This window comes from Triticum urartu, chromosome 6, assembly GCF_003073215.2.
Source record: "Triticum urartu cultivar G1812 chromosome 6, Tu2.1, whole genome shotgun sequence".
Lineage (NCBI taxonomy): Eukaryota > Viridiplantae > Streptophyta > Magnoliopsida > Poales > Poaceae > Triticum > Triticum urartu.
In genome coordinates, this window is record NC_053027.1 from 388,716,278 (window position 1) to 388,729,064 (window position 12,787).

Here is a 12,787-nt window from a genome sequence, read left to right on the forward strand (position 1 = left end):
GTTCAACGACCAGACCAAGACGTCACAGAACCCCACCTTGATCAATAAAGCTTTCCTCTTATATTCGCAATATCTAGATTGCAATCTTAGTTTCTTGCTTGTTCTTCATTTGCCTGCAGGAAACAGACCTTCGTGGTCAGGTTGATCGTGCTCCGGCGTGGTCAATAACCTCTCGGAGTTGGTTTAGCGATTGCTAAGGCGCGACGTCCTCGCACGTTCGTAGTCGGATCGTCAAAGTCGATTTCCTCCAAAACGATAGCCACCATCTCATCGAAAAATGGGACACCTTTGCCTCTATCAGGTGCTAAGAACATGACGCCTAACCGTTTGAAATAATGTCAGCCTTCAAAAGTAACATATCACACAAATCAATCTCTTTAGTGATGCTCAATCACTTTGGCTCTGCTTGGGTTTTTCCTCACTTGGGTTTTTGAAGGAAATATGCCCTAGAGGCAATAATAAAGTTATTATTTATTTCCTTATTTCACGATAAATGTTTATTATTCATGCTAGAATTATATTAACCGGAAACATTATACATGTGTGAATACATAGACAAACAGAGTGTCACTAGTATGCCTCTACTTGACTAGATCGTTGAATCAAAGATGGTTAAGTTTCCTAGCCATAGACATGAGTTGTCATTTGATTAACGGGATCACATCATTAGGAGAATGATGTGATTGATTTGACCCATTCCATTAGCTTAGCACTTGATCGTTTAGTATGTTGCTATTGCTTTCTTCATGACTTATACATGTTCCTATGACTATGAGATTATGCAACACCTGTTTACCGGAGGAACACTTTGTGTGCTACCAAACATCACAACGTAACTGGATGATTATAAAGGTGCTCTACAGGTGTCTCCGAAGGTACTTGTTGAGTTGGCGTATTTCGAGATTAGGATTTGTCACTCCTATCGTCGGAGAGGTATCTCTGGGCCCACTCGGTAATGCACATCACTATAAGCCTTGCAAGCATTGTAACTAATGAGTTAGTTGTGGGATGATGTATTACAAAACGAGTAAAGAGACTTGCTGGTAACGAGATTGAACTAGGTATTGAGATACCTACGATCGAATCTCGGGCAAGTAACATACCGATGACAAAGGGAACAACGTATGTTGTTATGCAGTTCGACCGATAAAGATCTTCGTAGAATATGTAGGAGCAAATATGGGCATCCAGGTTCCGATATTGGTTATTGACCAGAGAAGTGTCTCGGTCATGTCTACATAGTTCTCGAACCCGTAGGGTCCGCACGCTCAACGTTCGTTGACGATATAGTATTTATGAGTTATGTATGTTGGTAAACGAATGTTGTTCGGAGTTCCGGATAAGATCACGGACATGACGAGGAACTCCGGAATGGTCCGGAGATAAAGTTTGATATATGGGATAATAGTGTTTGGTCTCCGGAAGGGTTCCGGAATTCATCGGAAGGGGTTCCGGATGTTTCCCGAAATGTTTGGAGATGAGAACACTTTATTTGGGCCAAAGGGGAAAGCCCACAAGGTTTTTGTAAAATGCAAAAGGAAGTTTTGCGGAGTCCAGGGGCCAGACGCCAGGGTCCCTGTCGTCTGGGTCCAGACGCCGGGAACCCTGGTGTCTGGTCCTGGAGTCCGAGAAGGACTCTTGCCTTTCGGGTGAAACCGACTTTTGTGGAGGTTTTTACTCCAAGTTTTGACCCCAAGGCTCAACATATAAATAGAGGGCTAGGGCTAGCACCCAAGACACATCAAGAAACACCAAGCCGTGTGCCGGCAACCCCGTCCCCTCTAGTTTATCCTCTGTCATAGTTTTCGTAGTGCTTAGGCGAAGCCCTGCGAAGATTGTTCTTCACCAACACCGTCACCACGCCGTCGTGCTGCCGGAACTCATCTACTACTTCGCCCCTCTTGCTAGATCAAGAAGGCGAGGACGTCATCGAGCTGAACGTGTGCTGACCGCGGAGGTGTCGTACGCTCGGTACTTGATCGGGACGGATCGTGAAGGTATACGACTACATCAACCGCGTTGATAAACGTTTCCGCTTTCGGTCTACGAGGGTACGTCGACATACTCTCCCCTCTCGTTGCTATGCATCACCATGATCTTGCGTGTGCGTAGGAATTTTTTTGAAATTACTACGTTCCCCAACAGTTTTCACAAAATCGTCGGAGGACGGGCTGCTCTAACAAATGTCAATCGCTCTCTAGTGCAGCCAACCAACAAGTGGTTGTAGGGGCGACTATTTATAGACAGGGGCAACCCAACATGAATGTTCATAATGCCCCTTCGGGCATGACCGTTGCCAGGATAAGGATCCACTCGATAGCTGGCACTAAGCTCAGCAACTGTAAAACATCTAAACTCTCAAATTCGTCGGTGCACTCAATTTCCTCATGATAGGCAAATCAGACTGGAAAAATCCTAACTCCTCAATTATACCAATTTTTTCAACAACCAGAAGAACTTCGTCTCTGTCGCTATGAACTTGACTGCACTATAGGAGATTTTCAAAGTCTTCAACTCGAAGCAATAGGTTTTGTATAGGTTTTGGTCATCACTCTGGAAATACGATTATGTATCACCTAGACCCCCTTGAACAGTATGGTGCTTCCTATGACTCAAAAGAAGAAGAAAGAAACTACGAAAGCATAAGTCTTCAAGCTTTCAATTCTTCACTTCAATTTCTTCAAAGGATGCACCACATTCTTCACATGAACAAATACATTTTTAGGGGTTGTCTTTCATTGGATAAACCAAATCTTCAGGGACTATAACTCCTATGTACATCACAAACACATTACCCCCTTAAACCATTTGTCTTCAATACCCCAAAGCCACTAAGGGGGCACTAGATGCACTTACATATAGATGCTGGGCCGCTAGAGTGTCTAGTCTGTTAGAAATGACAAAACTTTTCTCCAAGCTCCTGCCCACATGAATGGACGGACTTTCCATCTAAAAGAAGGGCTTACAATTGCTGAGATTAGAACCAAGCCCACAAAAGCACTAAGATCAAGTCCTGGACTGAACAGTTCCTTTAATTTTTCTATGATGTTTCCTAGAATTGACATAGGTTGATCTTTGGGTGTACTTTTCATGTTTTTGTACATATTTTATATTAATGAAAATTACCATAGAATGATTGTTCTACGGTTTTCAGGTCAGAAAAATAGTCGGGGTCCATACACCCCAGTAAACCACCAAGTAGGTCTGACAGCGAAGTTAACCCGAGATGTGACCGCATAGCATGTGATATGGGAATTGAATAACATCACCCCAAAGGACTTCCAAACAAGAATGATGCCACCACAAGTGCCATCCGTAGAAAGACGATAGAACTCATCAAACGCAAGGCCACAACATTGCTTGTCGATATGGAGCGAAGGTTTTTGCTAAAATAGCCAAAACTATGTGCACGTCGACCATGCGGAGCTCCATTCCCACGACACAGATACACTACACTAGTCTATGGAGGGCCGCGATGGATCCCCTTGTCTTCCCCATGTCCGTTAGTCCGCTCATCAGACTGCCGTGAACCCCGAAGGTATATGCTTCAGCATAAAGGGCGCCTCGCTTCCGCATGTTCGGCAACGCCGATCTGGAGAGGAACCGCCACGATGTGTTTCAGTAGGAGGGGAAGGGGGAGAGAATGGCATGCGACCAGGCAAGACACCAGCTATGTACACCGGCATCGTCTCGGTGGTGGCCTTCATGGGACCCAAACGGTGGCGGCCTCCCGTGTTCTACTTCTCCTCGACGACCTCGGCGGGTGCGGGCGTGCTGGATGCCGCGTCGCCGACCTCCACCGACAGGGAGCGGTCACGGACACATCGACAACAGATGATGCGGTCGCAGGCACAGAAGGAGTGGTGCGACATGACATCATCCACGATGCACGTGTCGCTGTGGTCCACTGCATGCCGGCCTGGAGCAACACGCCACTCTTTGACGAGCTGGCTTGGAGCGGCGAGTTGCTGAACGACGCGCCGACTTGGAGCTTCTGGCTCCTCGAGCTGGCCTGCAGCCGCCTGGACCGTCGACAGAGGCGGAGCATAGAGTTTCCTCGCTCGCTTCCGTCGCGCTCAATGGCCACCCAACCAACTTGTACACCGGAGAACTCGACTTCCTGCTCGCCAGATGCCATGAGCTTGTGGAGAAAAAAGGTTGTTCAAGGATGGGAGCGGAGTGTGATGTGATTTTTGCTGATTGTCTGGCATCGATTAAATAGCGCGCGCTGGGGGTAGGGGTGGGGGGAGCCTACTGGCTTGTGTTTAATGACGGGCGGCTTGCGAATGGACGTGTGACCGGCGTAGGTTTCTCGACACACACACGGGTTTCAATGGAGGAAGGCGGGCAGTCTGTGACCATTTGAATGCGGCGAGGAGGCGTGTTCAGCCGGGCAAGCAGCGGGCGATGCGCCGCTTCCGTGTTGACGATGGGAGGTCGCGTCCGTCAGCGCCGCCCTCTTGTCTGGTGAAATCGCAGGCATCAATGCCGGCCGCTCCATACTCTGGGCCGGCATGAATGCGGCGCGTGGGATGGAAAGCATGGAAGGGGCGGGTGGGGGTTTGGGTGGGCCAGGGTGGTCAGACGCGGGCATGGCAGGGGTCCGGACGCTGCAAAGCCGCCCCTCCCCCCGCATGTCTTCGGTTTCATGTCCGAACCGCTTGGCGGACCGATACAGATCCATATTGGATGACTTCCGCGATCCGAATTTATACGGGCAGTTTGAGGGTCGTCATTGGAGATGCCCTTAATGAGACAAGTGGGTGTTTATATCTGAAATTTAATCTTTTATGAGCCGAGCGGGTACAACCACTGTCCTAACCATCCGATCATAAGTTGGGTCTCATTTTCCCATGATGTAGAATTCACATATACTTGGTATAGTGGTATTTCTCATTTTACCAAGGCATACATAAACGGGGTTCATGTATGCCTTGGTATGATGGTATTTTTGTGTTCAAGTACATAATCATGTCGTTGGATTGTTAGAAGAATTGTGGTATCCCCAACAAGGTTCAAGTCCTGGTGCTCACATTTATTTCTGGATTTATTTCAGAATTTCCGGCGATGTGCATTCAGTTGTAGGAGACATTTTCGTCGACGACGAATGTGCCTAGTGTGACTTTGTAAATTTCAAGATGATATGCCGGCTCAGTTTTTTGAAGGTGCTCATAGAAATAGGGTGTGCGTGTATGCGTTCGTATGGGGTAAGTGTATGCGTGTGTATATGAGTGGTTGCGTGTGTAATGTGTTAAGAAAAAGTACATAATTTAGATGTATCCTTTCCAAAAATTGAAGGCATATGCAGAGCAATCAGTTTTCGTCATTTTTACCAAGAAAATAAATAATTTTCATTCAGACCAAGTTCCTCGGTCCTACAAACAGAAATTGCAATAGGCACATCTGTAAATTCCAATCGGAACATGCTCTCATCAAAAAATGGTGGAGCAGAGGTTCTCTGCTGCGCGCGCTCCAACAAGACGTTGCGGCAGGAAGCCCACAGACCTGCTTCACTTTTAGCTATGCTATTGCCATCACAGCTGGGACGAGATGACCTGCTGCATGTACTTGCAGCACCTCTGGTAGCTGACGAAGCCCATGAACCAGAACTCGAAGCCGTCCACGGTGGCCATGTGTATGTACTTCTGCTCCGGGTTGTCCGCGTTCTCGCTCGGCTGCACCCCCTTGATCCTCCCCAGCGGCACCACCACCTTGTACGGCACCCGAGCGACGTCGCCCGCCGGCGAGGTGACTGTGAGGGACCGGTCGCTGCGGAAGGCGATCTTCCTGGTGGAGACGAAGAGCATCCCGGCGATGGGCCCGCTGGTGGTGTAGAGGTAGCACTGCAGCGCCTTCACCAGCCGCTCGCCCTTCTCGGCCGAGAAGGCCTGCCGGAACACCCGCTCCACGCCGCCGGCCTGCAGGATCCTCGCGCCCAGGCTGAGCTTCCCCTTCACCGTCTCCGACAGCTTCGGCCCCAGGGTCACTGCACGCACGAACAGGAACGCGACATACTCGTCAGCACACTGCCCGTTTTCCATTTGGAATGTAGTACTCGAGTTTCTGGTTTGCGAACGCCGACTCACCGTGGTCTCTGAAGCCCTGCGCCCGTCTGCCCAGCTTGTTCACCCAATGGATCACCTGACCCTTGCTACTGTGTTTGTAGCCGAAGGACGCGTAGGGGCTCGGGTGCGTCAACGAGACGGCGAGGCGATCGCCGTCCTTCTTGGCCGCCCCGGCGCCCCTGGTTGTCGCCTCCTCTAAGGCGTACGCCTTGGAGGTCACAGGCACTCCGATCACATGGCCGCAGCTCGACTTCCTCATGGTCACTTCGCTGTGCGTGCGTGTGAGAGAGGGAGGAGAGGGAGAGAGGGGGATGAGCGGCAGAGGCCCGTTTTATAGGGTGCGGGGGGTGATGAAATCTGGAGCGAAAGTCGGGCAGGGGATTCGCGTCGAGTCAGCACCGGCTCATCGGCGCCGGAAAAGCAGAGGTTCACGTTCGCCAAAAGGGGCGGGCGGGCTTTAACGTGGGGCTGTGTCATCCGCCCCGATCGTGCGCGCGCCAGGGGAGGGGAGGGTAGGGGAGGGGAGGAGTCACGTACTACGCGGTCGATCGGGCGGCCAACCGCCGGGGATGGAGGCCTTGCTTCGATGTCGATCGATGGTGATTTGTCTACGTCGGCCGCGGGGAGGCCACTTTGGAAGACTGAAGGGCAGCCCATGTGCTCGCACAATCTTAGCGCCGGGTTACAGGAAAAGATACGTGTGGGGCGGAAAGGAGCTAGGCCCAGAGATCTTAGTATATGCAGATATGGATAATCTATGCTCGGGACTGGTACCTACCGGTAGCCAACTTTCCTTGGGAACGAACATTTTGGTTGGTTTCGGAACCTAGAAGAAGCTACTAGTGGTACTCATAGGAACAGGGCAACAGGCTTTCAGCTACGTATGCATTGCATGTCTGTAGGAATTTTTGGTGTCTTCCAAAACATTATATACTACATTTATTTGGTTGATGAATAAAATTATACGGAATTGGTGTATGAATGATTGATACAAATATTTGCAATTGAACTTAAGGAAATTTACTCAAGGAAGCCAGGTATAAACTATACTGGAATACAATCTATATATATATGTACTGGAATTATATGCCTGGGCACAGTATGGGTTTGGAATTTGCTAGGCTATTTACAGGTTCGGCTATGTAGATTGATAAGTCTACACGTTTAAATAGGAACCATATACTATTTAAACGTGGCATATATCTTACATATATGTGCTTAGGGATAAGAAGGAATTTGACTCGAAAAATAATCGGTTATGATCGTGGTTGGTTAATTCGATTAGGAGTCTAACTGAATTCTATCTGAATACAGATTTGAACATTCAGAAATATGAGTATAAATATGTCCCTACCCTCTAGCCTCATATATGCATTGTGAGCTGCACCACGGACTTGACGGATGAATTAGAGGGTAGACAAATATATTCGTGCTATATTATTTTCGCAACATTGGCATCAGAGCAGATCGTTTAGAGTTTTGACGGCCGAAACATAATCTCTTTTTTAGAGATAGGAAAACGGACGTCATCCTCTGGCTATTTTCCTGGAAACAGCTTCCGCTATGCACTCCTCCAAAGATCCGGAACCAAGCCATAGAATCGATCCATCTCCTCAACGCAGCTCGCCCGATCTCGCCGCGGCCGCCGACTCGCCGTCCCCGTCACGACCGCCGACTCGCCGTCCCCGTCGTGACCGCCGCCTCGCTACTCATAGGAACAGGGCAACAGGCTTTCAGCTACGTATGCATGCATGTCATGATCCAGTAGAAGTGTGTGCAGTGCATGCTGAGTGTCCTACGCAGGGAAAATATCACATGAAAACCAATATCCAGAGAAAACTGGTGAAAACTACGCGAAAACAAGGTTTTGAAGTTTTGGAAAAATCTCAAAACAAACACGCTAGGGGCGTGTTTGGTTGCCACGATAGGGCCAATCAAGCCGAGTTGGGCCGCGAAATGTCATTTGGTTGCATACGGGGCGGGCTGGATCGCATGGGCACAGAGCTTAAAGCAGCCTAGAGCCTGGCTTCTTGGAAACCATCAAATCAATACGGCGCAAGCTCGCACGCGCGGGAGCAACCCGAAAACGAGGGAGGGTGGCGGGAGATGGAAATCGGGCACGGCGGCACGGCGCCAAATCTAGCCTCACCCCTCCCCCTAATTACTCGGTCACCACTACCTCTAGCCTCACCACTGGTGGTGGCATCGACTCAGATCTGCGCAAGCGCCGACAGTGGACGCGGAAACATCACTATTCGGCTGCAGGAGCTAGTGCTCCCCTTCCTATTGGCCACCGTCGGGTCGTCCTTACCTCAGCCATGCCCCCCTCCCCCTTCACTGTCCTTGTCTCCGATGCCGGTAAGCAACACTCCTCCCCCGTCTGTTAGGTCTATTGTTAGGATCGATTTCCCCATGCTCAACGGACCCTCAATGTTGACTAGGTTATGGACGCACGGATGAGCCTGGTAGTTCAGGAAGCAACACCGATTGCCGTGATTCAGGCATGGGTCATGTTCATGCACAGGAGAGCTATTCGTCATGGTAAGAGACATGCCATCTGTTATGCTCCAATGCTTATTTGGGAGTAGAAGAGGATCGTCAATCTTAACTACATCTACAACTGCAACGACATAGAGGCCCTGTGGATGCTTCCAATGAAAACAGCACCATTTACCAGACTTGTCCAGACCTTCAGGACCAGGGGGCTGCTGCAAGATAGCATCCACACCAGTGTGGAAGAGAAAGTGGCCATGTTCCTCCATGTTGTTGGTCATAACCAGAGGTTCAGAGTTATACACAACACATTCAGGATATCAATGGAGACCATCTCAAGGTACTTCAAGCAAGTGCTCCATGCCATTGGAGGAGAGATGATCAAGTCACCAACCGGTCGGAATGCTATCAAGATTCGCACTAGCCCAAGATGGTATTCATACTTCAAGGTGAGCACTGACAGTATTGCTTCATGGCTTGATATGCTTGTATTGTTCAAGGTGAGCAGTAACATAATCTTCATTTGCCATTCCAAGATTGCATTGGGGCAATAGATGGTACTCATGTCACTGCCAGAATACCTCGGTCATAATCTGCAGCATACAAGGGGAGGAAGCACTACACAAGACAGAATGTGCTTGCTGTTGTTGACTTCGATATGAAGTTCACCTATGAGCTGGCTGGCTGGGAAGGGTCAGCACATGATGCTAACATTCTCAATGACAGCATGAGTCATCCTGATGGCATCAACATCCCTGATGACAAGTTCTACCTAGGAGATGCTGGCTATGCATGTCAGCCAGGTATTCTTCCACCTTAGGAAAACCAAGTACCATCTGAACGAGTTCGTTGGAAGAAACTATCCTAGGACTCCACAGGAGCTGTTCAATCTCAGACACTCCAGCCTTAGAGTTACTGTTGAGAGAGCCTTTGGAGCTCTGAAGAACATGTTTAAGATTCTAGGTCAGAAGCCATTCCACACATTCGCCACTCGGGTTAAGATTATTCTTGCTTGTTGCATTCTGCATAACTGGATCCTGCAATGGGGTGTTTGATGAACTGGTGCCTGAGGAGGAAGATGTGATGCCTGACGATGTTCTCAGCTCCGGCCATGTTGTGGAGGCATTTGACAACAAAGTCTAGAAGAACAAAAGTATGGACTAGGCACATGCAATGTGGGATAGAGGTCGTACAAGAATCTGATGAGGAAGAAGCTACACAAGAAGAAGAGGAAGAAGCAGCAGCGACAGAAGAGGAAGAGGGCTAACTACCAGCAGCAGCAGAAGAGGAAGATGGACTTGCATCTAGTTAGCATCGATGATGAACTTTCCCCTATTTAGCCATATGCCTCTCAATTATATATACTGCCATTTGATAGTAGTTAGGATGAACCGTAATTTGTTTCATAGCTAGGAGTGAAACTGTTCAGATCGTGTGTGGTAAGGTCACCACCACTGAGAAGTGGTGGCAGCACCTTATGCAAGGTTGCAACCAAACATCGAGCAATATGTGCGCGTAATGCGATGCAACCAACCAAACGGCGGGTCAAAATTAGTTCCCTCATGTAGCTAACCTATGTGTGGGCAACCAAACTATGTGTAGATGGTAGTTTATAGGCTGTTTTGCTCAACCAGGCCCATCTGAGAATCACATGCAACGCAGCCAAAATCGATGCGGGCAACCAAACACGTCCTAGATGTTAAGACGGTGGTATTCTATTGCCATACGAAATTTAAAGTTGAAATACATTACGGGATGTGAGCTATGTAAAAAAATCAAGCTAATTTTTTTCATAGATCGCAACAATTATGGTGGTCTAGCCGTCCATGGAGGCACAACTCCTCCTTGGGGCTACAATGCAGGGTGGCATTAGAGGAATCCAGCCGGTCAGGGAGGTTACCTCCCTTGTTGGTGTCCACATAGAGGCGCGGAATCCCCTCCCAGTCACTATCGGTGCCTTGGATGGGTAGGCCTTCCCAGGCAGGGGCTTGTTGTCGTTCTCCTTCAACAATGAGCGAGGCTATGGCTGGTGACCGTTATGCGGCTTCTACAACATCGTTCCTCACTGACTGGGCCAGTCTGCGCTCCACTGATCCGCCACGTGTGCGATGCAATGGGAATCCGAGGCGTGGGTGGCAGTGGACAGCGGGGGTGGCTTGCTACACATCAATGACCTGTTTTCTGACATGTTAGGTGGCTTCTTCGGTTCTGGGGTGGTGGGTATGGTGGTGCCCTTGTGGCGGGTGTTATCGTGTAGGTGCTCTTGGTCTGTCTTGGCTGTGTAGGTGGCGAGACAATCCATGTGGTTGGCACCCGTGGGTGTGAGGTGGTGTCAAGGATACTCCTAGCCCATTTTGGGCGTCTGTCTTCTTCCCTAACCGTCCAACTTGGTGATGCTATTGGGCTCTGAGGCTCCGAATGAAAACCCGTGGTCCGACTTGTTGGACCACTCGATGGTGGCTCTACGGTGTCATTCCCTCCTTGGAGGCTTCTTCTTGTGAGCAAGGTCCCTACTTGCCGGTGATCGGGGTGTGGTTGTGGACTATAGCTTCTTCTCTTCGCATTGATGGGTTCGTGGCCGCGACGATGATGCTCTCATAGTGTGCTAGTTCTATGAGGAGTTGTGTACGGAGGCCTGACCTCAAGATCTCGTCATCCGTTTTTGACCAGGCTCTGGGGCGAGTGTCTTCATCGTTCGACAGTGCAGTGCCCTTCGATCCGGTGCGAGGGTTCAAGGGGTCCCTTTCGGTGATGGAGCTGGTTGGCGCGGTGGTGTTTGACTTCCAGGTGTTGGTTATGGCATGGCCTCCCCAGACGGCTAGTCTCCCTCTCATTTTGGCTCTGTTCTCTACTCCGGTTACCTAATTGTGGATGATGGCTTCGAGGACTCCAAGAGTTGCTCTAATATTTGATTTGTTGTTTTCTTGGGGTTTTGTGGGCTTTATCATTTCCATTATGTGTGCGTGTGTGTGATGTGGTGTCATGTTGTGTGTTGGTTGTAATGCTCGGTTGTTACTTTATCTATAAAGTGGAACCAAAGACTTTTTCGATCATAAATAATTTTTAAGTTAAATTAAGTAATTAACCAAGTGAAAGGACTACCGAATTAAATCTCTACTCCTAATGAAGCAGTTGGTAGTCTCGCTTTCAGGGTTTTTTTCGTCCCACCTCCCATGGTTTTTTGGGTACCTCCTCCCACCTTCGCTGGTTTTTTCGTAGATTTTTTGCGTCCCCTCCCCACACTTCATCGGTTTATTTTCGCGTCACCCTCTCACACAATGAAAGAAATCTAAATAGATCAGAACTTTCCATACTGGCGCAAGTTATTTTGTAATGTAGAATCAATCACGAACAATCTCTAAAGATCAAATCTAAATTAATTAACCTTACCTTAAATCACTCAATCACATTAATTAGAAAACAAATAATTGATTTTCAAAAAATCACTCAATCTCATTAACTTTATCTTAACTCACGGATGGTAATCAATCTCCAAACAAAGGAAATAATACATCGAGGGAGCAGTAAATAAACTCCCTTTCTTATGACATGTATATGATCTTCCCTTCCCTCTCCGTTGTCGAGCGTTCTTGATTCTCGAGGTCGATGCTTGGGCCGCGTCACTGGGTCGCGACAGTGTCGGAGGACGAGGACGGTGAGGCCGGGTGCCGCGGCACCGCGTTGGCTGCGGCCGATGAAGGGGGCGAAGAAGGGCGGCTTCCCTGGCCGTGGTTGTGGCCCTGGGAGTTGGTGCGGTCGAAGCGGCACTTGAAGGACCCGACGTGGGTGGCCGGCACGCAGACGCACTTGGAAGCGGGCCCATGGCCTGCGCCGGACGGTGCCGACGCCGACCCAGGCCACCTCCTCCGCGTATTCTTGGAGCTGTGGCTGGCCGATTTACATGAAATTAATTCCTCTCAATTGTGGTGGCAAATATAATACACATAATCCATATTGTTATGCACTAGCGTGTGTGTGTGAAATAGATGGTTTATGGTCCCGTACCCAATAAGATGGATATGTGTGTGTGTGTGTGTTAAAGAGAGGGGGGAGAGTGAGGAAGAGGGAGGGAGTGTGTGTGTGTGTGTGAGGATTTGATGGTAAAAAAGGTCGTCAATGTCATATGTATGAGAATATCAATATTGAACTTTTAAAGTTAATGTGCCCCGGTTGCAACGCACGGGCGTTCTTTTAGTTAAGTAATAATTACCCAAGCGGAATTGGCGGTC

At 49.0% G+C, this 12,787-nt stretch overlaps 1 protein-coding gene across 1 annotated transcript; it reads right to left on the bottom strand.

Moving 5' to 3' along the window:
• Positions 1–5,282: 5,282 nt before the first annotated feature.
• On the bottom strand, positions 5,283–6,458 carry LOC125517655 (putative GEM-like protein 8). The gene is made up of 2 exons (XM_048682864.1): positions 6,087–6,458; positions 5,283–5,986 (listed from the first exon to the last, which is right to left on the bottom strand). The coding sequence occupies exons 1-2, from the start codon at positions 6,322–6,324 to the stop codon at positions 5,535–5,537; spliced, it is 690 nt and encodes a 229-aa protein (XP_048538821.1). The 5' UTR covers positions 6,325–6,458; the 3' UTR covers positions 5,283–5,534.
• Positions 6,459–12,787: the final 6,329 nt, after the last annotated feature.

Bases quoted from the DNA above. Each gene is read 5' to 3' on its own strand.
- LOC125517655 (XM_048682864.1), bottom strand. From the start codon at position 6,324: ATGAGGAAGTCGAGCTGCGGCCATGTGATCGGAGTGCCTGTGACCTCC. The intron at 5,987-6,086 runs GTGAGTCGGCGT...TCGTGCGTGCAG, and splicing joins GCAGGGCTTCAGAGACCACG to TGACCCTGGGGCCGAAGCTG.